The sequence below is a fragment of the Notothenia coriiceps genome, unplaced genomic scaffold (assembly GCF_000735185.1).
Source record: "Notothenia coriiceps isolate Sejong01 unplaced genomic scaffold, NC01 NC01_scaffold00036553, whole genome shotgun sequence".
In the NCBI taxonomy this organism is placed as follows: domain Eukaryota; kingdom Metazoa; phylum Chordata; class Actinopteri; order Perciformes; family Nototheniidae; genus Notothenia; species Notothenia coriiceps.
The window spans coordinates 263,343-288,143 of NW_011369254.1; the positions used below are offsets into that span (position 1 = coordinate 263,343).

At 40.9% G+C, this 24,801-nt stretch overlaps 1 protein-coding gene across 3 annotated transcripts in view; it reads right to left on the reverse strand.

Annotated features, from left to right (window-relative positions):
* The window catches only part of esrrga (estrogen-related receptor gamma a), a 75,661-nt gene that overhangs the window by 13,559 nt on the left and 37,301 nt on the right, over positions 1–24,801 (reverse strand). For 2 of the 3 annotated variants that reach the window (XM_010792798.1, XM_010792796.1), the window contains 3 exons: positions 20,038–20,154; positions 12,860–12,970; positions 9,807–9,989 (listed from right to left, as the gene is read on the reverse strand). In XM_010792798.1, the coding sequence (XP_010791100.1) occupies positions 9,807–9,989; positions 12,860–12,970; positions 20,038–20,154 (411 nt within the window). The remainder of the gene's footprint in view (positions 1–9,806; positions 9,990–12,859; positions 12,971–20,037; positions 20,155–24,801) is intronic. The other variant, XM_010792797.1, reaches the window with a different exon arrangement.

Here is a 24,801-nt window from a genome sequence, read left to right on the forward strand (position 1 = left end):
CAATTAGCATTTTGTGACAAAACAACATGTTGGAAGTTCAAATAATTTGCATATCATAAATTCCAGCTTTCTCAAACGGGAGAGAAGGACAAAATGCTAATTTTAAGATTTTTAAACAAATAATTCAACCCTCATGTGGAAAAAATATATCCGACACAAATTAATATTAAAGCAGACATATTTTTGCATGTGTTGAAACATGTCGAAAAGGGATGTTTCATTTTGTATCAAAGTATTCTAGTTGAGAACTGGTTAGGATTGGGGTTAGGACTTATCATTTAACAATCGATTGTATTCACTAAATGCCTGGTTACTAGACTGTTCTTGCGTTTGAGTTGCAAATACTGTAAATGTACAAAGCTTGATAGCTGACAAATATTGTAAAAAACACGAATTTTCTAATTCTTACTTTTCTAATGCACATATTGCACACACAAAGTTGTCCTCATCTTCACCTTCATCCCCTCTTATATTGTTGGCTAAAATCTCCTCTCTATTTCTCTCCCCTTTCACCCTCCCCCTCTCCTTCCTCCATACCCCCCATTTCTCTGTGTGCGGCCTCGGGGAGAGAGGAGCAGTCATAGGGTTGCAGTAGCCTCTAATCAGTGTGAACAGCAAGCTAATTACCAAACCCTCAGCCCTGGCTGACTGTTAATTGCATACATTAGACACCATCAGCACCACTGCAAGATTAACACTTAAAATCTTCCCATTGCTGTAGTGGGGATGAGTGCTCTGTGTGTGTGTCCATGTGTGTGCGTGAAAGAGAGAGTCAGGGGGAGAGAGACAGAGGTGGAGAGAGGGTCGTGTGCTGTATTCTCTGTGTGCACTTGTGTGGTGTGTGCTGCCTCTGTGGTTGCGGGTGCTAATATTTAACACTTAATTAGAGCCAAAATGAAGACGCTGCAACAGAGATATGTGTGTCGAGTGTTAAAGCCGTTTCGGTGGCTTGGGTGGGGGCAGCCGGTCGCTGAGGGCAACCCCGAGTCTCTATGGAGACGACAGATGGAGTGACATTAAGAGCAATGCAGTGGAGGCATTTCAAATAATAAAATATCAATATTTACATTTTAATTACCCACTTCTAGCTCCGCCAGGGCCATGTCAAGGAGTGTGTGGGTGAGTGTGTGTGTGGGCACGAGCCACAGCGAGCTCCACTGGGGCCATGTCTTTATTTTCTCTGTATATAGTCAAGAGTGCGGCTCAAGTGACTCGTCTGCTCTGCTTGAGTGTCTTGGTGAAATAAACTTCATGTAAATTAAGGAAATTATTCACCATTTCTTCCTTTCATCCTCTAACTCTGCATCCTGTCTCTCCATCATTCAATACAATGCTGATGCAAACAGGAAACACTCAGTGTGTTAGCATGTGTTAGCACACACATCTGTCAGGGAAATTAACCATGTGTACAGAAAACTGAGAAGCCTTTTGCACTGTTGCCAATGTGAAAGACAAAAAATATGAAAAAACTAAAGAGGACATAATACCTATATTTGTTGTACAGGTTAAAGTATATAAAATGTGACAGCTGGACATGATGTGACTTACTTACTGAAAACACACTCAAGACTCTATCTATCTATCTATCTAATCTGTGATTAATTCATTTCCCCAGTTTGTTCAATTAACTGGGTTGTGGCAGTCTATTGATCTTTTGGTGGATTACCTTTTCAAAACAATATCCTGCCATAACATATTCTACAGAAAAGACAAAATCCATAGCCCAAGCTACAAGCTCATTTAAACTTAACTAGGCAGGAGACATTTATTTGTTTTCAAAGATGATTATAAAACTATCTTTGTTGTCACAGGTTGTATCACTGTTGCAACATTTTGCAATACAATGGGTTATTGATTGATGAATAGAAACTTGCTGATTGTTGCAAAACCCAATGGTCCCTGTCCAAGCCCGGTGTCTGTATGTGAGATTATGAAGCTGTGTTGATTCTATCTTCCTAATCCCCCCGTAGCTTTCCATGGAGAGAGAAACTCCACAGGGATTAATTTACCATTCACAGATTAGAGATGTGGTCTCAAATATCATCATCCAGGACAAGCATGGAGAGGAAGGGCTCAACAATGGAGCAATGAGGAGAGAGAACAGAGGGAATGAGAGAGACATGCCCCGACTGAAAGAAAGACAGAGATGAAAACGAATGCGCACATAGAGACAGTCTTGTCTCCTGCAGCACCGCGCCTTAATGTCCTAGCTCCAAGACACGAACATTAGACCTCATTCCACCTCCTCATCTGGGCCTGAGAAAGCCTGGGCTGAAAATGTTAATTAATTGTCCAATAGTGCTGCGGGGTCATTATGCATTGCAATAAAGAAGCGTGTAATTATGCAGCCATTACCAAGGCCATATGTCATCATCAGCAACCAAGCCAATGGTTTGGTAGGGCTGTGTGTGTGGCTTGATGGACAGCACACACACATGTACAATATGTACACGCTTGCACGTGTACATATTGTTCATGTAGGTATATAGTGTTTAGATGTACAAGACATAAAAGTGGTAGCTAAGCATGCATGAGACTAAAAGGTGAACACAAACTGAAAAACGCATACAGGCCTGGTGTGTGGGTGTGTGTGTGTGTGTGTGTGTGTGTGTGTGTGTGTGTGTGTGTGTGTGTGTGTGTGTGTGTGTGTGTGTGTGTGTGTGTGTGTGTACATGTGTGCCCCAACAGATAGAATAGGATGATGATGATTTGAAATGGAGTTTGGCCTGTGCGTAATTATGATCATCTATCTTTATGCCCCGCCAGCATATCATATCACATCTTTCTCTCTCTCTTTCCCAGACACACACACACACACACACACACACACACACACACACACACACACACACACACACACACACACACACACACACAAGCAAATTGAAAGTAGTAAAAGCTGGCTGTTTGCTAGTGATGACTTTGATGGGCTCAGATGGTGTGCTGATTTATTTGTTACTGCTTGTCTGATGTCACATATTATAAAACTGTGCACGTCTGTGTATGTGTGCATCCGTGCACATTTACTGCGTACGGGTGCTACTCTAGAAATGTACGTATGAGTGTTCATGGGTGTGTTTATGATGTTTGTGTTTGCTTGCTTGTGTGCTGGCGTATGTATGCAGCTTCTCCCTGGTGTGTGTTTGTGTGTGTGACAGACATTATTTGATGCAGATTAGTCAGTGTACTCAGATTGCAGGCTGTGTCTCAAAGGCGGATAGACAAATGAATTTGATTTGCTAATGTAATCAAACTAATAAGAAAAACAGCAATGGGCTGCTGAGCGCAAATCTCAAGACTTCAATATTTGTGTTTTTTTTCTCACTTTCACTTTACTGAATGCATTTCATGACCAGCATTTTTGATTGAGATTAGAATCAGAATTACTATTAATCAAGGGCAGTGATCTGAAAACAACACATTTTTTTACCACATAACACTTTTAAATCAGTGTTTTTCCTAATATACTGTACATGTATTTAATTGACTTGTTAATCCTACTGACTTTTGATGATACTAGTAAAGGTATTGTTGATTATGGTATTATTTTAATGATCATATTTTCTTCAAGTGACTTTTCATTTTGAATTCAGGTCTGATGTGGTGTGACACACAGGGATTCAGAGACAGCTGGCACCATGTGTGAAGCATGTTGTGTGTGTATGTGTGTGTGTACATGTGTGTGTGTGTGTACATGTGTGTGTGTGTGTGTGTGTGTGTGTCCGTAGGATGTGTCAGGTCGCTCAACTCTAAAGGCATAAGGTATATGGCGCCACCAAGGTGTGACCTGATGGAGGTAAAACTAGTGTGTGTGTGTGTGTGTGTGTGTGTGTGTGTGTGTGTGTGTGTGTGTGTGTGTGTGTGTGTGTGTGTGTGTGTGTGAATAAAACAAAGTGTGTTTTTAAAGCTAGCACCTTTAGCTATGTGTTCTCAAGTGTCATCATCACAGGCACATTGTCATGGAAACACTGTCAACACGGTCAGGACAAAACAAACACAGGGCATCGGACAGACAGGAGAGTCAACACAGACCGAACGTGCCATCAGAGGCTGAATATGTAGGCACCTTTGTGTGAATGTGTGTTAGTGTTTTTATCAAATAATGCAATTTCCTTCACAAAACCAGGACTAAATAGAGAAAATAACCTTTTTTTTTGTCTATAAATCTGCAGATATTTCACACAAACAAATGGGGGGTGAACTTTCCTTCACAACTGACATATCATTTGTATCTATCTATGTATTTTATTGTTATTATTGCACCCTTTGTATACCTGCGATAACAACAATGTATCATTCATATGTAACATTATGGTCAATATATTTATTTTTTACAAAATGTGGGCTCTTATTTGCAAAATTCATATTGCAGTGTTTGTGTAACCATTACACTAATGTCACCCTTATATGACAATACAACTTGACAGAATTACTGTCATTTATTTTAAAATAAAAACTGAAAGTAGAGTAGAAAGGACAAAAGAAAAGCAATGCACAAAAACGAGAAAAGGTTTTCCCTCCACTGTTATCTCAAATGGATGACAGCCTTCCAATATCCACAGGCCTAATCCAATAAAGAAAGCCCAACTTAATCCAAACATTAAGCTCAGATATCAAATATTCTTTTCCTAATTTGATTTCATCAATATTTGTTTTCATCTGCAAACAGGAGTGTGTTTGTTTGTATGGGCTGCAAGAGGAAACCATGGTGATTGTGCATTGGAAAATAAGATGTCTCTTATGCACAAATGTGGACAATGAAACAGACAAACACACACACACACATAAGCAAACACACATACTTGACGACATCAACCTCTAAATATATTATGTAGCTCAGGGATGAGCTGAAATGGAAATCAAACACACCCAACAGATCTCAGAGAAAATCAACAGCAACTGGAAACACAAACAGGAAGATATGTACTAGAGAGCACAAAGAAACTCACTTGAATGAAGCAATGAACTAAATCAGATTCTGAAAGTTCATAATAATGTTTGTAATATTTATGAGTTGAATCTCGAAAGTGCAGATCAGTTATTTCACTACAACGACAGACTATCTATATCTTTACCTGAAATGACGTTTTACTAAATACACATGGTGTTATGTGCTTTTTTTAATGTTATACCCTCACTTATCTTTTGAAACATTGTTTTATTTGTTCCCTTATGCTTGTTTTGCCTTAACAAACTTGTGTTTATGTCTATGCCTGAACACTGCCTGTTTTTTTTGTTGCATTTACACTGTGCTGAATGTCTATGTGAATGGACTGTATATTTGCGTGCAGTGTTTGTGTTTTAAGACGGCACCCAGCATGCTGTGACTGTCAAGGTGAACTAGGCTTGGACGACAGAATGGGGGCAAATCTGCTAGTGCGTTTGTGTGTGTATCTGTGTGTCCATGTGTATTTCCGTGTAGCGGTTTTCATGTGTTTACACGCACCAGTGTACCTAGACCAGTCATTTTATTATAGAGACTAATGGCACTGTGAGACAGAAAGACCACAGAGGAAGGACAGCAATAAGGAAAGGAGTATGAAATATTGTATCAGAAGTTTCATGGCAATAAAACTCATTGACTTAGCAATCGGAAAATAATAAAATGTGTGTGTTTGTTTGTGTGAGTGGTGCTGGAGAGATGTTTCTCATCTGATTTACTACCCAAAGCCAAACAAACCTCTTTGCTGATTGATGACAACACCAGAGTTAATAAGGAGGGCCAGAGAGTGACATCATCACAAGTCTGGGATTCTACATTTCTCTATGTCACACGCACCCACACACAGCGCGATTCTGTATGTCTTCAAGTTCATTTTGAAGTGTTATAATGTGTGTCTGTGTTCATTTAGAAAGCTGCACTTTCCGAGTCAAGGATGTGTGTATCCATGTGCATGTGTGTGTGTAGAGGTTCCCCTTGGCTGCTCAGACTTAACATTTGATTTGCTAAAAGGAGCAGGACACTTCTATTAATCAATATCTGCTGACTGACTGGCTGTGTTTCTGGTTGATTGACTGGCTGTGCAGTTACTTGACTGTCTGATTGGCTAACTAACTGACTGACTGTCTGGCAGTCTGAAGGACCAACTGTTCAACTGGTTGACTTCATCTCTAAGTGAAACCCAGTTACACCATGACTTAAAGAGAAAGGGCTTTTTTGTGAATAGACAAAAACGTATATTTGAATACAAGTGATTGAGTCGATAATTCCGTTTTTAAATCTAGAGCTACACTTGGACTCAATAAACCCCAATTGCTTAATCAGCAGAGAGATCCAGACAGACAGAAGGATGGTGACGATCAGAGAAGAAGGGAGGTGTGAAATGGGAGAGGGGTTGAGAGGTGAGGTTGACTTGATAATGAAGAGGTTAAGGATACCATAGAGGGAGAGAGGGTGGGAGGTCAGATCAGAGAGGGGGAGAAAATGAGGGGAGCCAGTAGTAGATAGAGAGAGAAAGAGGGAGGTCACACAAGAGGTTGGAGGGGTGGGGGATATTTAGCCACAGGGTCACAATAGTATTGTATTAAAGGCTCTTTGGGAGTATCCAGGTTATACTGAGCTAATGTATGTGACCTCCCTGTGCTCCATTCTCTCGCCATGCCTCTTATAAACATTCACTTTAGTTTACCTAAATCCTAATTCACTGTTGGGTATTTCATGCTCACTCCCAAATCCAAACAAGGAGTAAGAGAAAGGAAGCGAAAGAAGACATGATAAAAAAGGCCAATGAAAAAGAGAGAAAGATGAAGTATGCAGAACATGAGACAAGGGGACTTCCCTCTCCACCTACTATCCCGTCACCCCGACCAGCACCCCAACCCCTTCTCCTATATCTCCATAAAGGCCGATTAAATGAATAGACAGAGAGCAACCCCCCCCCTCACCTCCCTTCCCCCCGTTTTTTACAGCTCAATCATACTGCGTTACTGCCGACACACAGACCGCTTATCCTGAGCGTCAAAATTGAAAAGGGAACGTAAGAAAGAGAGGGAGAAAAGACTGTAAGAAAAGAAAGAGCAAGTAAGAGGAGATAGGGAAGCAAGAGAATAGCTGAGGGGAAGTGGGGGGCAGCCTGAGAGCAATTTCTTCCTTGAATAAAGAAAGAATGAAGGGGGGAGGGGGTTGTAAAAAAAAAAAAACCCTAATGGCAAGGCCCCTGGTTCTGGTAAAATCGACAGTGTTATAGGTTCTGGCTCTCGTTCCATGATTCGTTCATTTGTTCGCTCTTTGCTCTTTCGTCAAGTCAAGTGCTCGCCTGTCTGTCTTTCTCTTTTGTGTCGGCAAGTCTAGATAAGAGCTGCCGGCATGACTGCCCGGTAGTCATTTAGTTATTATGGAGAAAAAGAGAGAGACAGTGAAGGAATAAGGAACAGAAAAGAGGGGATGAAAAGACTAATTCTACAGACAGATAAATGGCACAGTTTGAATGGCCTTTCTTTCTTTTAATTCACCCTCTCATTCGCTGCTGTTTGAATATGTGCCTCCTCTCACCTGACACATGCAGCCTAATATGCAACCTGAGTTGTGGCTATGAGAGCTATTACAATGAGATCTTCTCTTCGCTAATCCATATTATTGGACACCAAAGCCTTTCACGCCCTCTGAATAATAACTCCAATAATATTTCCAGATACCCACAGTTTCCCCGAGAGTGACAGTTTACTGCTCATATATTTATCTACTAAATGTGTCAATATGTGTGTTGCCCGCAGTTTGAATCAGCAAAAAGAATTAAAATACTTGTTTATGTGTGCTTGCCTGCTTTTCATCTCTGCGACACACACAACTGCATGTGTAAGCGGCACATGTGTGATGGAGTCCCATTCCTTGTGGGATAACCAGAGACACACACTGGGTCTGAAACCTCATTTTCCTCTCCTAATGACATATCAAATGTTTGCATATAGGCCATATCAGTATGGAAATGAGCGTGCACACACACATACACACAGCTTCAGAATAAAAGAACCAATCAAAGAAATATGTGTGTATATGTGTGTTGTCAGAAGTCTCTAAGGTTGGGTGAGTCTGTGTGTCAAACATGACTAGCAACACACACACACACACACACACACACACACACACACACACACACACACACACACACATCACATCACATCACCCCAGCAAATAATCTGGCTAACTCAGTCCATTCACTTGTAAAATGTGTGTGTAAAGAAAACGTCAAGCCCAATGCAAAACAAAACATTAAATAAACATCACATCTATGTTATTGTGTTTATTTTATGAGTCTGGCAGTTCTTTTTGTGTGTGTATGTTATACAGTATATACGCTGAGTGTATCCCAGGGGTTAGGAGAGAGAGAATAGGGTAGAGAGATAAATGGATTAAAAGAGAAAGCATTAAGAGTAAATGCAGGACAGTGAGATTACAGGAAATGAGATAGTAGGCTGGAATGTTGTTTTGAAAGAGACAAATAAATATTCAAAGGGCTATACTTGGTATATGGATCAATATATATGTCTGCTTACTGTCCATATAGCAGCATGTGGATCAATACACTAACAAGAAGCAATGTATATTCCCATCTCTCTTTCTCTTTTATCTCTCACTCTCATCATCTCTTCTTCTCTGTTATTTTCACATTTATTGATGAGATATAAAATATATCATTTGGAGATCCTGTTAACGCCATTGACTTTATTGTTATAGATTTACGCAGCATGACTGAGTGGTATTTATGCCTCTAATCTGGTGCTTCCCTCTATACCCTCACAACCCCCTTTACTGTTTTAGCACTGACAACAGGGGGTAATTCCATTCTATTCTTTTCTATAACAATATTTCCAGTCCACAATGGGACTAATCTTTGTGCTAATCTGTGTTAATCTGAGACACCGCTATTCCCTCCTCTCTGCCGTCACAGCAGGCTCCCTCACTAAAACCAAAACCAGATTATAGTTTTCATCTCATACGTCTCGCTCCCTGTCTTTATTTCGGCTTTCACCGCCAGATTTATTCGTCATCAGTCTTTTGTTTTCTTATTCTTCCAGAAAATCTTTAGCTCATTTGTGTTTCCTGCCATTATTTCATTTTCTCATCTTGTACTCCTGATCCAATTTTGAACAGATTAAGAGGAATTAGTTTAAACAGATTAGGCTGACCTGTAGGGTGACATACATGTGCTATAGGCTTAAATGGACAACAAATCTTACTGTTTATATATCACATGTACTGTTTTAATCATCAGATTGTGACATTTCAAATGTACTCTATTATTGTTTGATTTCATTTTGTTGTTTGCCTATTCCTTTCTGTTTGAGTTACATCGCTTGACGTTAAAAAACTCGACAAAGTTATGGTCTTAGTTTCAAAGGGCTTTGTCATATATATGTTACAGTGACTCACAACACACCAACATCCCCATACACACATGGCCACATGTCAAATGTAAGGGGATTGGACCGTTTGGCTCAAGAGGTCAGAATGTGTGTGTGTTTGGGGTGTGTGTGAATGTGTGATACCAGTGAGGGCATTTGGTTGGTCAGGTGGACGGGTCAACAGTTCAGACCATCTGAGTGCGAGGATTAAGGTTAAAGGTCACGCCTTAGCACCAGGTGTATGTAGGATGCGTGTCTGAACTGCATCTGGAGCAGCTGATACCAACAGTGTACTCTGCCAATAAACACAGCATGTGTGTCTATCCTGTATATGTGCAAAATCTCTTATACTCTGGAATTGAAAAAAAGGTATGTATGGACGTATGAGTGTCTGATCCGGTCACAACATGGAGTCAGGTTAGGTCTACAGTGAAAGTCAGGGTTCAGCAGATTTGTCTTCCTACCTGGGATGTGTTTGGCCCAGCCGATGTTGACCACCAGCTCTCTGTCCGCCAGGTCACACAGCGTAGTCAGGGCCTTGATGTCGCTGTCTGGTACTGTCGGGTCAGGCATGGCGTAAATCTTCTCTGGCTCGGCCACCAGCAGGTGAGAGACGATTTTGTTATCTGCAAGGCAGCCAAAGGCAACTGACATGACCACCAGACAAGGAGAAAGACACAGAGACAGAGAGATGGTGAATTTTTGCCGTATTAGGGCGCAAGCTGGTCCACACCAATCTGGTGCAAACAAGTGAAAGGTCATATACAAAGTCCCTTTAACATGGATTTCTCGATAATACATAGGTATGGCATAAAACAAGTCCGAAGAAAAAAAAAGTAGCTGACATGACAGTTAGACTAGGATAAAATAGGAAGACATGTAGCCTTTAAGTCAACACACAATACATTTCATATACTCCATAGTATACGGTACACAGATCCAGTTTAAATATATCACACATACAGCATTTTGTACATAACATATATAAGTGTGTGCACACAAGAGTGTGTGTGTGATTATTTTATACAAATAAGAATATAAACAAATGGAAAATGTTAAACGTGTTTTTTTTAATAATCTCAAATACCTATTTTGTACAGTATAATGATAATATATACAGCAAAGAAACAGACTGACAGTCAGCTGAGGGTATTTTGCCATTTTATATCAAAGTGTGTAATGGAAACAAGATCAGTTAGGAGGATTACAATGCTTTGTAATGTTCTGTGGAATTCTGCAACAATCAACCAACAAATTGATTTGATTCCAGTAATTTCAACTAAAGATTACACAAGATAAGAAATGTATTGAAGCCAGTTTAGAAGATGCTTCAAGGTGTCATTAAGGTGATTACAGCTGGTGATTCAGGTTGCCTAAAATGTTGTCTTCTTTATTGCTGCTTTAAGAAGCTTCGCTGATACATACAGAAGGGAAAGATAATACTGAAAGCCAAACAGCTCAGCTGGTAATGGTGACATGTGGTGATGAGATCTCTATGGCCCATTAGTAACAGACTGATACCCTGCTTCCAAATTAATCCACCGACTAATCAAGCATGGGAATAATAACAGAGGATAGAAAAGCAAGAGAGGGATAGAGGGAAAGAGGAAAAGAGTAAGGCAGATAAGCAAAGAAAAAATTGGGAGAAGACAGACAGGTAGAAAAAGAGCCATGGACAGATTGTAAAAGACAGACAAGAAGAGTAGGGAGAGCGACAGCTAGATAGAGATAAACAGCAAGAGAGAGTGAAACAGAGTTGGGGGGATGAGTTGTGTATTGATCTAACACTCTCCGCCCCCAATTCTGTTACATACACACACAAAAACACACACACATTTGTTCATAGATATATTCTTTCCATCCTCTTCCCTCTAGCTCCAGCTACAGGGTCGTTTGAGCCAAACCAATCCCAGTCACAGTGCAGTATCTGTGGGTAAATCTTATTTAATGTTTCCCTAATTAGAATCAATGGAAGCCCATTTCCAAACCCTGGGCTATTGTTCTGTTCTCACACAATCAATGGGGACGCTGAGGCTGGGGATTGGGCTACAGATAGATGGGCTGTGTGCGTGTATCTGAGTGAGACAGAAAGATTTTTTTTTTTTTTTTTTGTGTGTATTGACTATGTGTGAGAGAAAAAGAACAAGAGAGACCCAGGAAGTCTATATCAACGCTATAGTTTTTGTTTTCAGCTCACTGAGAGATTTGTGTCCATACATACATTTAGGAAAATATATAAAAATAAATGAAATCCTAAATAAATATTTAGAGTACCCACTGGTGAATCTAGTAAATAACTCATTTTAAAACTATTTATCTTACATGAAAAAAGCTTGTTAATATAATAACAGGACGAGAGACTAGTTTAATGAAGTCATCTAGTTAGCTGGAGCACACCAATGCTCTATAGATGCAAACACACACGCATAGTGTACACACACTCATATTATCCAATCATTTCAATGATTAGTAGTGCAGAAGTCCCGTTAAGCTGTGTTGGAGCCATTCAGCATATTGGCCTAAAGCAGAATATGCTCCAGCTTTAAGCAAAATGGGCTTTGGGGACCAAGCTGCCAAACACTGCTCAATCTGCACTGTGCGTGTATGTGTGTGTGTGTATGTGTGTGTATACATGTGTGTGCGTGTGTGTGTCATGTGTGTGAGCAGACGCTTAGCTAAAGAGCTAACTCTAGTTTGATGTGGTTGCCAGATTGGATTTAATCCGGATTAGGGTTCTGGCTGTTCCCTTCGTCTCTCTCCCTTCCTCCCTCTCTCTCTGAGAAGCCTTCTCATTTAGGCTCAGTCTCTCCCTCTGTCTCCACCTGTTCCCCCGTTACTCTCACTCACTCTCTCCCTTGTTAATTTTTCCAATCATCGTGTTTTGGCAGTGGTTCCATTCTTTAAAAAACGCAGCCAATCCAGCCGGACCTAAATGACTACCTTTATAGTGAAATATTACACGTATAAAATATTATGACCGCAAACTGCTAGCAGCAGAGACAGGGAGATAAACTTGGTCCCAAACAGATGGGCTTCTCACTACCCTGAGTCTATTTGTGTGTGTGTGTGTGTGTGTGTGTGTGTGTGTGTGTGTGTGTGTGTGTGTGTGTGTGTGTGTGTGTGTGTGTGTGTGTGTGTGTGTGTGTGTGTCTGTGCTTGATTCTGTTTTAATGTCCAACTGTCTCAATTAGTATAAAGACTGATGGAAAGGCACTTGTGTACTTCTGCCTTCTGATCAACTCTTGCTACAATGTGCTATAATTGAAAGCTTTTCTGTTGATTTCTAGGGATGATTTTCCTTAAGCACTGTCAATGGTATGTCCTCCATTGTTCCCACTACACACTTTATCAGATGCTATTGTCACTGTAGCACAAATGTCAATTTGTAGAGGATGAGTTACTATGCACCAAGGACAGTATGCAAATGTCTGTCCTTGAGAATCACTGCTCAACCCTAGGAGAGAAAAAGGCCGTCACATATACTGCTACCAGTCTGAGTGAGTGTGTGTGCTCTTACATTGCTTCTTGGGAGGCAGAGCCAGCTGTGGGTTCAGGTATGGACTGTTGTCCGCATCTATCCGGCGTTTATACTTCTGTCTCCCGCCACGAACCCTGTCCAGACGAACACCTGCAAGAAGGGACAGAAAACGTGTATCAAAACACTGTGCATGACTTTTTAACTCTTTTGATTGGTTAACAAGAATACAAGGAATGTAAATAAAGATAATAAAAAGAGAGGAAATGAGATTACATAATATGTCTGGGAGTGAAGTGGTGATAGCTGTTCTGTTTCTGCAGTGCATACATGTGTGTGTTACGCATGCAGGCACTTTTATGTTATCGTCAAGCTTGTTAAACTCGCTTGCCTCTTTTGTTCTACAACTAACTAATTTATAGAAGCACCATTTGAGTAAAAGTCTCTCTCTCTCTCTCTCGCCCAATCTCAGTCTCTCTCTCTCTCGCCCAATCTCAGTCTCTCTCTCTCTCTCTCTCGCCCAATCTCAGTCTCTCTGTTGCTGTCTCTCTCTCTGTCTCGTTAATTAATTGACACAAAGGAGTCCTAATTTAATTAGGCCTATCTCTCAAGGGATTGGATGTTACCGTGGTTACCACTTAAAGATGGATAAGGAAGACAGAGGTGTCATGTACCCTGGAGGAGGAGAGGAGAGGAGGAACGAAAAAGGGCTATCAAATGTTACAAGCTAACACCATTTTTTGTATATACCATTCAGAAAAAAAACAAGGCTCAATAGTGTTTCATCTCCTTCATCAACAGATAAAGATCTGAAAATTAGACCAAAAAATATAGATAACACTTTCTGTTTAATGCTTCCCCATAGGTCTCCCAAAGCACATCCATTAAAAACAGTAAGCACTAAATGTATAGACAGACAGAGAAAGGAGGAAGAGGAGGGGGCAAAAAGAGAGAGCGAGCAAGAGAGAGATTTGCTAACACAGAGAGATTTAAATCCTCTGAAAAATGTGCTGACAATGACGAAGACAACACACCTTAGAGATTTAACAGAAAGACATCCTATTGGCAGCAAAGACAAAAAATGTCAGTGAGCATGTTTGTGCATTTTGTTGGCATTTGTGAGAGCACGAGTGTCCCTGTTTTATTTGTGTTTTAACAGATTCACGCTTTTATTCAAACCATCTTACAGTGTACTCATTTATTTTATGGTAATGTAGTCATTTAGAAAGCTCTTACTGACCAAGGCAGCAGTCAACCCAGTGAACTGAACACGACATGCATCTGTGTGTGTGTGTGCGTGTGTGTGTGTGTGTGTGTGAGTGTGTGTGAGTGTGTGTGAGTGAGTGTGTGTGTGTTCGTGCTTGAGACCAAAATAGGTAGACAGAAGGGCTGACAGTCCAGGTACAGTGGGGGGGACAGTGTCAGCAAACGGTCAAGAAACTCTTAACACCAGGGGGTCGTACGCACTCACACATTCAAACACACTCTTTCACTTCTCTCTCACAAACACACACACATTTAGACAACATTTCTCTAACCCACATCCCCAATGTTGTGTTTGGGTAAGCCCCGACAAGCAGCTTGCTCACTCACTGCCTGTGTCAGTGGTTGGTCAGAAGAGGAGAGGGAGACAGAGAGAAAGCAGGTGGATATTTGAATGAGGTGGATTAATATAATAATAATAATAATAAAAAAAGGCTTCAAGATTCATCCTAAATACAGCAATACAACATTGAAAAAACTAATTCCATATCAGTATTGTAGCATCACTTGTGAATGTATTACATGTTGCCTTCGTGTCATAATCATTCAACTGATTTCCAATGTAAAGTATAATCATAACATTGGTAGTTATTGACACTCAGCAATTTTACTCTTATTAATGTCTATTGCACACACATTTACCCCACACACACACACACACACACACACACACACAAGCAGACTCTCAATTTTTCACTTTCTCTTTTCCTTGCACCTGAAAGACTCAGTGCTGAGCTGAGCTCACTTTATAAAGAGCCCTCTCTAACTACCTCATCTATTTCCCACCAAATTAACTCTCTCTCAGCACTGATTAATGATCAAATCTAAATGAATCAAATTAAAAATTGAAAATTATATTTCCAAAGCCCACAAAAAAGGACAGGAGGAGGCTAGGGGGAGAGTGAGAGTGCTCTACCTCTTCTTAACAAATGAGCCTTCAAGTCATAAAGAATGGGCAAGAGAGGAGAGGAGGGAAGGAGTGAGGAAAGGAGAGGAAATGGAGTTGGGGGGAGAGGAAATGTAAGGATGAGGGAAAAAAATGTAAAGCGAAAAGAAAAGGCAAGTGAAGTACAGAATAATTGAACAGGGAATGGGTAAGAAATGGAATAAAAGAGCGAGAGAAAAGAAATAAAATGTAGATAAAAATGAAAAAAGGCATTAATGGAAGATTATGATAAAAGAAAGTGTAGTAAAAAAAGAGGACAGGAGAGAGGAGTAGCGCACAGGTTGTGAAATAAGTGGAGAAGGGGAGAGGTGAGTAATGGATGGGCTTGTAAACAAAAGAAGAATGAGACAAAAGTGAAATGAAATGAGAGAGAAAAGAAGGGATGAAGTGAGGGAGGATGAAAGGAAATGAGATAGGAATAGAATAATAAGAGAAAGGGAAAGAAAAGATGAAATCCACAGAGGTTATACGCCTTAATTATATACTTTAATTATTATGTCAACTAAAAGCACACCTCCACTTAGTCACTTACCACACACACACACACACACACACACACACACACACACACACACACACACACACACACACACACACACACACACACACACACACACACACACACACACACACACACACACAAATATCAAAATGTTCCTGTTTTGATGTTACGTTATACAGCAGATAAACTGTATTTGATACCATATAATCATTATTATATATTTTACATACATGTTTTTTTTAACACTGTTGTCTCAAGCTGTACACACACTCTTGCACACACACACAGTGACAGTGATGAAGGTGAGTCTTTCCTATCGTGGGAATATTGTTGTCTGTCAATAGCACGACCTGCACTGATCACATCAGCATAGATTTTACCCCGCGCTGGCGTCACTCTGTGTCAGCGCACACGTGTGTGTTTGAACAGTTGAGGGATTGCGAGGGAAATGCCTTTGACACCTAAGTGCTTTTGAAAAGAGAAGCTGCGAGCATGAAAAACGAAAGATAGAAGAGAGATGTAAAGAGGAAAGACGAGAGAAAATGGATTGATTTCAGATGGTCAATGATATGATAAGCGAATGAGAGGATGAAAGAGGGCGAGAAGAGGAGTGAAGGATTGAGTGGAGAGAGGAGTAGGAAGACAAATAAAATGATAGATTTCTGTTGATCACAGCTAAGAGAAAAAGGGATGACAAAAAGCACGAGAGGACGGGAGCATTTAAAGAGACAGGGCGAGGAGAGGGAGAGAGTGCAGTTTTATGGTAATTGAAGTCGTAACAGGGTTGAAGTCTCTTTTGCACCTTAGACCAGGTTATCACCTTGTGTGTGTGTGTGTGTGTGTGTGTGTGTGTGTGTGTGTGTGTGTGTGTGTGTGTGTGTGTGTGTGTGTGTGTGTGTGTGTGTGTGTATATAGGTGTTTCTGTGATACCCCAGTGTTGATGTAATAACATAAAGGGTTTTCCTATGTGGGTTTAACAACTGATGGGCAAATAGATTGGGTAAGACAACAGAACCATTTAAATCTAATGTGTATGTGTGTGTGTGTGTGTGTGTGTGTGTGTGTGTGTGTGTGTGTGTGTGTGTGTGTGTGTGTGTGTGTGTCTATAAATTGTCTGCATGTGAAGAAGAAGCAGAAATAGCATGAGAAAAAGGCTATGTGCATCTAAAGCTGAAGAATAACCGGAATATGGAGAATTTTTCGTGTATCTGGTATATTTAGATCAGCTTCAGCTAATTGTTTTTTAAGTCGGTGATGTAATCTGGCAAAAAATCTTAAAAACGATCTTAGAGAAAGAAAGAAAAAATAAAGAGAGCATGAACTAAAAAGGGTGGAGGGGAGGTTAAGAGGAGAGTGTGCGTGGTGTCCTGCAGTGACGTTTGTTTAGACCAGAACAGATCTGAACAGCTCTGCCTGAGGCAGCGGGCAGGTGGCTGTCACTGGTGTGTGAATATGTGTGTGTGCGAATGTAGCCATGTGTGTGACCATGTGAGGTCTTTAAAATATTGCCTTTTCCACATATTTATTTAAAGGCTGTGCTTATTAAATACACCAATACACTTAAACAACGACTGTACATTCAACATTTTGGAGATTAGGCCACTGTTTATTATCACCATTTAAAAATAAATAAATATTGGCAACATTAGCGAACAAACTTGCGCAGTTATAATATGTTCCTGAGAAACATATGTCATTTTAACAATCAGAAGTCTTTTTGTTGTTTAACTCAAAGTTACTTTCCAAATGTGATACAATCTTTTGTTAAATAAATTGCTATTCCTCTTCTCTCAAGACAAACAGAAAGAAAGCGAACCAGTTAGGCAGATCTCTCGTCACACTGTTTCCATTATCGCTCTTTTCTAGCTGGGATGCAACCAGATGAGAGTCACACACACAAACACTCACTCAGGACAGACGCTACAGGGCCACATTTAGCTACAAGTTTCCCATGGGAGAACACCAGACGCCACCAGTTGTCTGGCACTCCCCTCCTCTGTTTCTCCATCCTGTCCTCTTGTTTCCTCCCTCCTCCCATCACTCGCTCTCTCCTCCGCTAGTCTTTCTCTATTTTCATCCTCTCCTTCCTATCTCTTGTTATTTCATCTGCACTATTCATTAACCAATCATCTGTTGGCCCGCACACTGTTTTCCTTGTCATTTCATTTAATCTTATAACATTTGCAATGACTGATATTTTCAGTCAGTCATCTTGATTGTATTGCTATATGTGTGTGCAGCAATAAGATTTGGGCAGCAGGACTGTTGAGCTATGAAGAGAGTCATGACGCACACTGCCAGCTGTACACACACACACACACACACACACACACACACACACACACACACACACACACACACACACCAGCACCAACACTTACACAGACTGGGGCCTTCCACCCGATCTCACTCATTAGGTCTTAGAGGCCGTGGGGAGCATGGCCAAAGTTGGCATGAGCTGTGTGTGTGTGTGTGTGTGTGTGTGTGTGTGTGTGTGTGTGTGTGTGTGTGTGTGTGTGTGTGTGTGTGTGTGTGTGTGTGTGTGTGTGTGTGTTGAGCAGGGCGACAAGAGGCATCATAGTTTTACTCCCATATTGGATTAATGGGCAAACCACAGCCCTAAGAGTTAAAAATCAATAGCATAATTTGTAAAAAAAAAAAAGTAATATAAAAAAAGTGAATTTCTTGCAAATGATGGCTTTTTAAGAGTTTATTGACAAGGGTAATGTGGTTTCTGTGTGCAGCAGAAGGATGCAGTGTGTGCTGTGTAAACTGTGCGACTGTCAGAGCTGCCAATAATACATAATGTTTGTGGGTATTTGTGGCCACACACACATACTGTATGCGAGACAAAACAGGAGAGGAGACATGGGTTCTGCCTATGTCAGATCAACTGGGAGAACAATAGCTACGACAGCAGCTTGTTGGAAGTGTGTGTGTGTATTCTGTCTGTGTGTGTGCAAAAGAGAGAGGTAGCAGTTTAGAGCATGTTTTTTTGCAGTGAAAACTGTGGCTGTTAGAGGAAATTCAATATTTGTCAGGTTTTTGAGTGAGTTTAGTAAAGCTCTGAGGTTTACTGTATCTTCAACAATTTGTGAATGGGAACATTTAGAAAACAGGGACAAACTCCAGAATAGTGATTAGTTTTATAAAATATATTTGTTTGCTGTTGTTTTTTTAATGTACCACTATTGACATCAAACTGGAAGAGCAGCCTCAGGTCTGTTTGAGTGTCATGGTGCTAACAGGATGGAGCGAACAGCAAATGAAGAGGAGAATGTGTGTATTAAGAGCACAAGAGAGGCCACAGAAACAGTACAGTACACTGCGTGGGAGCATCGGAGGGGGACATGGAGACAGGAATGGATGGAGGGAGGGCTGGCACGCTCCCTGACCACTGTGAGGAAGGGGGCGTAGGCCAGGTCTCCCATCAATTACAACCTTGACCCTCCTCTCTTCTCCCTTCTCTTTCTCACACACTTTCTGCTTCATTCAACCATCCTCCCCCTGCCTCTCATCCTCCCCTGGTCCCTCTCCTCTGCTCCTATAAATCAATCGCCTCTCTCTCCCTCCCTCCCCCTAGATTTCTCCTACCTTCCCCCCTCCCACTATTCCTCTCTCTCTCTCTCTCAATCGGCCCTTCTCTTCATCCCTTGCCACTCCTCTCCCTCTTTTCATCGTTGGAAGTGCAGTGGGAGTAGAAAGGTCAGAGGTTGGCAGACAAGAGGGAGAGAAAGAGACACAGGCAACGAGGGAGTGTGAAAATGAGAGGGTGAGTGTATTTAATCAAAGTGGTGTGGGGGCAGATAATGTCTCTTTTTCTCTGTTTACTTTTCCTCAACCCTGTGCAACACTCACTGTGAGTGTAGCAATGATCCTGTAATGTGTATCTCATTTAGGGAAGGCAAGGGTGTAGGACTTTCTGTGTTGGCCTCAGAAACTATAACTTCTGTATGTGGACGTCAGAGATTAACATGCACAGTGAAAATGAAAAGTGAAAATGAAACAGGCAAACCAAAGCTATGAACACTTATGAGGATACCAAAAGACTCAAAGTTGTAAAATGGTACTTGTGTCATGATGCCAAAAGCAATAGATTACAGTATAATGTATATAAGAAGTATTAACAATTGTTTAGAAGTGATACATGTAGCATTGTTCAACATCCATATTCCATTGTCATACTTTGATGTATTATGGTATATTTATTGTAAAACAAGACACCATGTTTACATTTATTTATCACATTGCTGTTCTTGTGTTGCCCAAACAAACCACATTTCCCATAAACCCCATTGCTTCCCCATTGATCCTTTGTATCTAATACTTTAATCTTAACAGATTTGAATTTATTTTCTCCATCATTTTTTTGCATTTACCTCACCGGTGCCATGAAGTTTTCAAAGTTTTGATCGATACAACTGTATCTCTGAGTATTTTCTCAGGCCTTAAAATGCTACATGTAGCACAGTTAACAGAGAAAGATAAGGAAGAGACCTTTTCCCTTACCCTCCCTCAGCATGCCCACGTTCAGACACTTCATGAAGCGGCAGGCCTGGCACGACTTGCGTCTCCTCTTGGTGATCTCGCACTCGTTGGTGGCTGGACAGCTGTACTCTATGTTGCCTGTATGTAAACATGTTGGAGGAACACAGAGAAAGGGTTTCATTTTAGATGGATATTTCAGGTGGGCTAACAACCTTGAAGACACTTCCTGCTGCACAAAGATGGTAACAAGGATCTAGATTCATTTTTTAAGAGAGGAAGACAAATCTAGAGTTGTAAAAAGATATACAGAGACACACAGGCAAATACAATAACATGTACTTCTATGATCATTTACTAAGCTACTTTGGTCTTCACCTGCTATGACTTTAAGAAGTCCTTTTGTTTCTATGGTGGCTACAAACAGCCCAGACACTAAAACCAAAGTTAACAGCATAAGCAGCAATCTGATATCTTGTGTATGGATTATGTTTCATCAATATCAGACTGTTGTTTTGACGTTTCAGTGACACTTTAACCCCTAAAGTTATCATTTTACATTGGACTGAATAGAGAAAGTTGTGTGTGTGAGTGTGAGTGTGTGTGTGTGACATGAGTATGAACTGTATGTGCATGCGTGCTACAGAAAGCTTAGGTTGCGTGACTAGCTGCAGTTCACTCACTTACACTGATGAAGCGCTGAGGTTAAGATTATGAGCTGATGTAAGCCTATTAACTTCACAACCCTCGCAAACAGAAACAAAGGATAAATAACACTTTAACTTTTCCGTCCACAGCCTCACTATTTCTTCCTCAACTTTTCTATATCCTTGTTCTTAGTTCCATGTCTCCACTATATTTCAAAACTGTTTTCACATTTCTTAATGAGATCTATTTTCAACGCTCTACATTGTGCCACCTGTTTTCCTCCTTTGGTTTTACTCTGTTTCATTCTGTTGTTTTGTTTTCTTATTTTCAGCTTCACTCAGCCTCCTGTTCTGCTTATTTCCTCTACTTAGTTATTTGCTTCCTCGCGGTTCAAAGCCAAGCACAGTTATAGATTTGTTAGGACTATTGCTGAATTTCTCAAACAGGTTTCTTTGTTCAGGGAAGTTGTTTAATCTAGGAACTGTGTTAGGAACTAAATACCAAAAAAACAACAGTATTGTTCCCTTCCTCCCATGCCCACATGACTACTAGCAAGCCAATGCATCTCCCACTGAAAGAGAGTAAACAGTGATTGCTATTGACTGCTGCTGTGGAGAGGATGCTTTCTCATTACTGGGCTGATTAAGGGGGCTAGTTAGCTAGGGAAAAGGGTAAATGGCGAACACTTCCTAATGGATAACAAGATTCTCATTAATAGGCCTTCTTAGTTAAAGTAAAGGCTAAACATGCTAAATACTTGGGGTCCCTTTTAGTCTAATGGACACAACTAATAGGACTAGTTAGCTAATACTTAACCTTTACATGCTGATGATACAGGAGGTGCAGATTAATTCAGCAATTAAGAGGGACACTTACCTAGCACGAGGCTAAATGTGCTAATGACACAGAATTTGCGTGGGTTAATGGGTGGTCGGTAAAAGGCCTTGTTAGTGCAAGGCTAAACAGGCAAGCGCTGCTAAATGGAAAACTGCAGTAAAGAGCCACTTATGGGGCAGGTAGCACTAAAGCTAAATGTGTTTAACCTCTCACTGAAACCGTTTTCAACATCTTCACATGCTGAGTGCTACTGCGCTCCTCAATAGTCGATAATGATAATGATCATGCTTATTATTTGTCTTATAACACTGTTAGTCAAATTTGAATTGACAGTACCTCAACTCAACAGGGTTGGGTACTGGGCTTACATCAAAAGCCCTTATGAATGAGTGAAACAGGACTATGTGTTGCAGGAATTAGACAAGAAGGGTTTACATCCGAATGTCATGGCCCTCTCTTTGTATCTCTTTATGTGTCTTATTGTGCACTGAGGTGGGCTTAGAGCAGAAGGGTTCTTGGAGGATCTTATGTATAACGTGTGAGTTTGTATGTGTGTGTGTGTGTGTGTGTGTGTGTGTGTGTGTGTGTGTGTGTGTGTGTGTGTGTATGTGTTGGTATGAGCAAGGGGGATATATGAGGGCCTCAAATCCCCTACAATGTCCTTTGAGTGTGTGTGTAAGTCTTCCTGCCGCATGAAAATTGCCACCAACGTACACACTGTGCTTTCTGCCTGCTGTTCTCTTTGCCTTTTTCTTGTTCAGCCTCTCACCTCCTTTGCTTATCTCAGTACATTGACTTAAGAATTTAAAATGGTCCTTATAAAAACTGTATTTATTTTGTTACGGCAAGTATGAACATAACCCTTTTTTATTCGATCTCAACCACAATTCCTCTGCACTGTTTACCTTTTTCATCTTTATCATTGTGGCTCTCATCCACTTTTTTGTACTGTCTTTCCATTTCATCCTACCTCTACCCCTCTCACACTTTGCCCTCCTCCCCCTCACTCCCCTTTATCCCTCTCTCTCAATAAGGGAGTGATAGATGCAGGTTGTCAGGTGTCGCTGGACTAACGCCACAGAAACAGCAGCTGCCAGAGCCACTTCCTCCATGCTGCGACACACACATGCACACACACATACCTCTAAGTCCTTCCTACATTTGTGTGCCCAGTCCACCCACCCTCTTCTCCCCTCTTTTCCTCATTCCTTGTTTTAACTTGTTGTTTATTCAAACTAGAATACACACTTCCTCTTCTTTCTCTCTCTTCCTCTCCTCTCCTCTCCTCTCATCTCATCTCCTCTCCCGCCCCATGCTCTCCTCCCTGTCCAGCTGGAGGTGTTTTTTTGGTGATTACCTGCGGTTTTATTGGCTAATGGGTTGAAACATACCAATATGTCTGCTGCTGCCCATCTGAGGCTGGCCCTGCTTTCCAGCCAAGATACACACACTAACACACAAGCGTGCATAAACACAGGCATATGTGCACATACGTACACATAAACCTGTGCTCATTTACGTGGATGAGCAGGAGCCCACACACAGACACGGGGTAACACACACAGACACCATCTATGGATGAGTTTGGCTTGTGTGGCAGCCAAAGATAATGTCATGACCCATTTGCTCGGTTGGATTCAAGAGTGCTCATGCTGCATCCCAAAAAATCCCCAAATATCAACAGTAAGTCTGTAGCACAAATCATGAAAGAACGTGAGCTACTTTAAAAACAAAATAAGAAATGTATTAACAGATTTACTTAATACATTCTAGTTGTGTCAAGTCAAGTTTAGGAAATGATTTGTAGAGTTATTGGGTAAAAGTTTACATTTGTTGTAATGAATGCAAAATATTGGATGCGATCTAGCCGTCTGAGCCATAAAGGAATGTTTTAGATTTATTTTAATTATACACTATTTACCTCTCTGCTAACTTTCCAGTGGATCTGATGGCTCCACTTTTAATGTTGCTTCCTGCAATTGTGTTCACCAAACTGTTGTCATTTGTCACAACCTTTCGTGACAAAAGTCCCATGACTATATAGGCAAGTCTTGACCCATAACCTTTCACTCTGACCTGCCTGAGCTGCAGCATGTCCACTACAGGGGAAGTTAAGATTACACATGAAGTCAAATGAGAAAGCGCGACAGTGGACGGGGAATTGGTTTGAATCTTTTGAAGGTCATACTCCCAAGAGTTCCCTTCTGTCAACATGGGATCGTATTCATACATTTGCTGGGCTCTTGGTATTTAATCTTTTACTGTATCCTCACCTATGTAACCTTAAACAAGCCCTAAATGAAATGAGACATATGGAATTGGTCAACTATCATACTGGGATGACGGAGGAATTAAGGGTTAACACTACACACACAAGGTCATGTGTGTGTCTGTCTATTGATGTGTGTTGGTGTGTGGATGTGCTTCTATGAGTTTCTTGCCGTGCGTGACTTTATCTCTCTATGTGTGTGTTCCAATCTCTTTGTGAGGATTGCACTGTGTCCTGATCTCATCCCATAATAAACACACACAGGTCATCTCTAGGTAGTGACGACGACCACATAGTGGATGTAAGACTTCCACCCCTGAACATCTCCCTGTCTCCCCCTCTCTCTCTGGGGCTTTACTAGGAAAGCAGCTTATCGGAGGCAAAGGAAGCAGCGACAGATAGGTGGATGGATGGAAAGGCCGATAGATGAATCCTGTACGATATGACTGACGGACCGACTGACTCCATGAATCAATAGCGCCTGGCTGACTGGTAGCTTGGTTATTGCAGTGGCATACTGACTGACAAGAGAGTGGCCCTAAAGACTAACGGGGCCTATTAGTTACTTTGAATAACTTGGACGAATCATTGAAGATTATTACTCAACAAACAGTCTTTAAAGGTTTATCATTCAGATTGGGTTAACCACCAATTTTGGTCCTAATATAAAATGTGATGACTTTCCCTGCATACTTAAAACAGCTTTATGGATCCATGTCTAATGGGTTATTAAAGTCTTGTGATATTATTTATTTTTCCTCCAAATCCCGTTAAAAATAATCTATAAAGTATAGATGGCCACTGTAGTTCTACCATCCTGCTGCTCTAAATACTTGCTCGTGCACAGAAGCAGTGGCTAACACATATCACTATACCAACAGTTACAGGGCTTAGCTTCTTAATAAATCAGATTATATACATTCATCACCTGTTTTGTTAGGAATAATGTCTTCAGAAGTAACAAATGGACTTGTGCCATAGAAAGGCAGTGATAGTCCAACAGTTTTGAAACATATATTTTAGGGGTTAGAGCT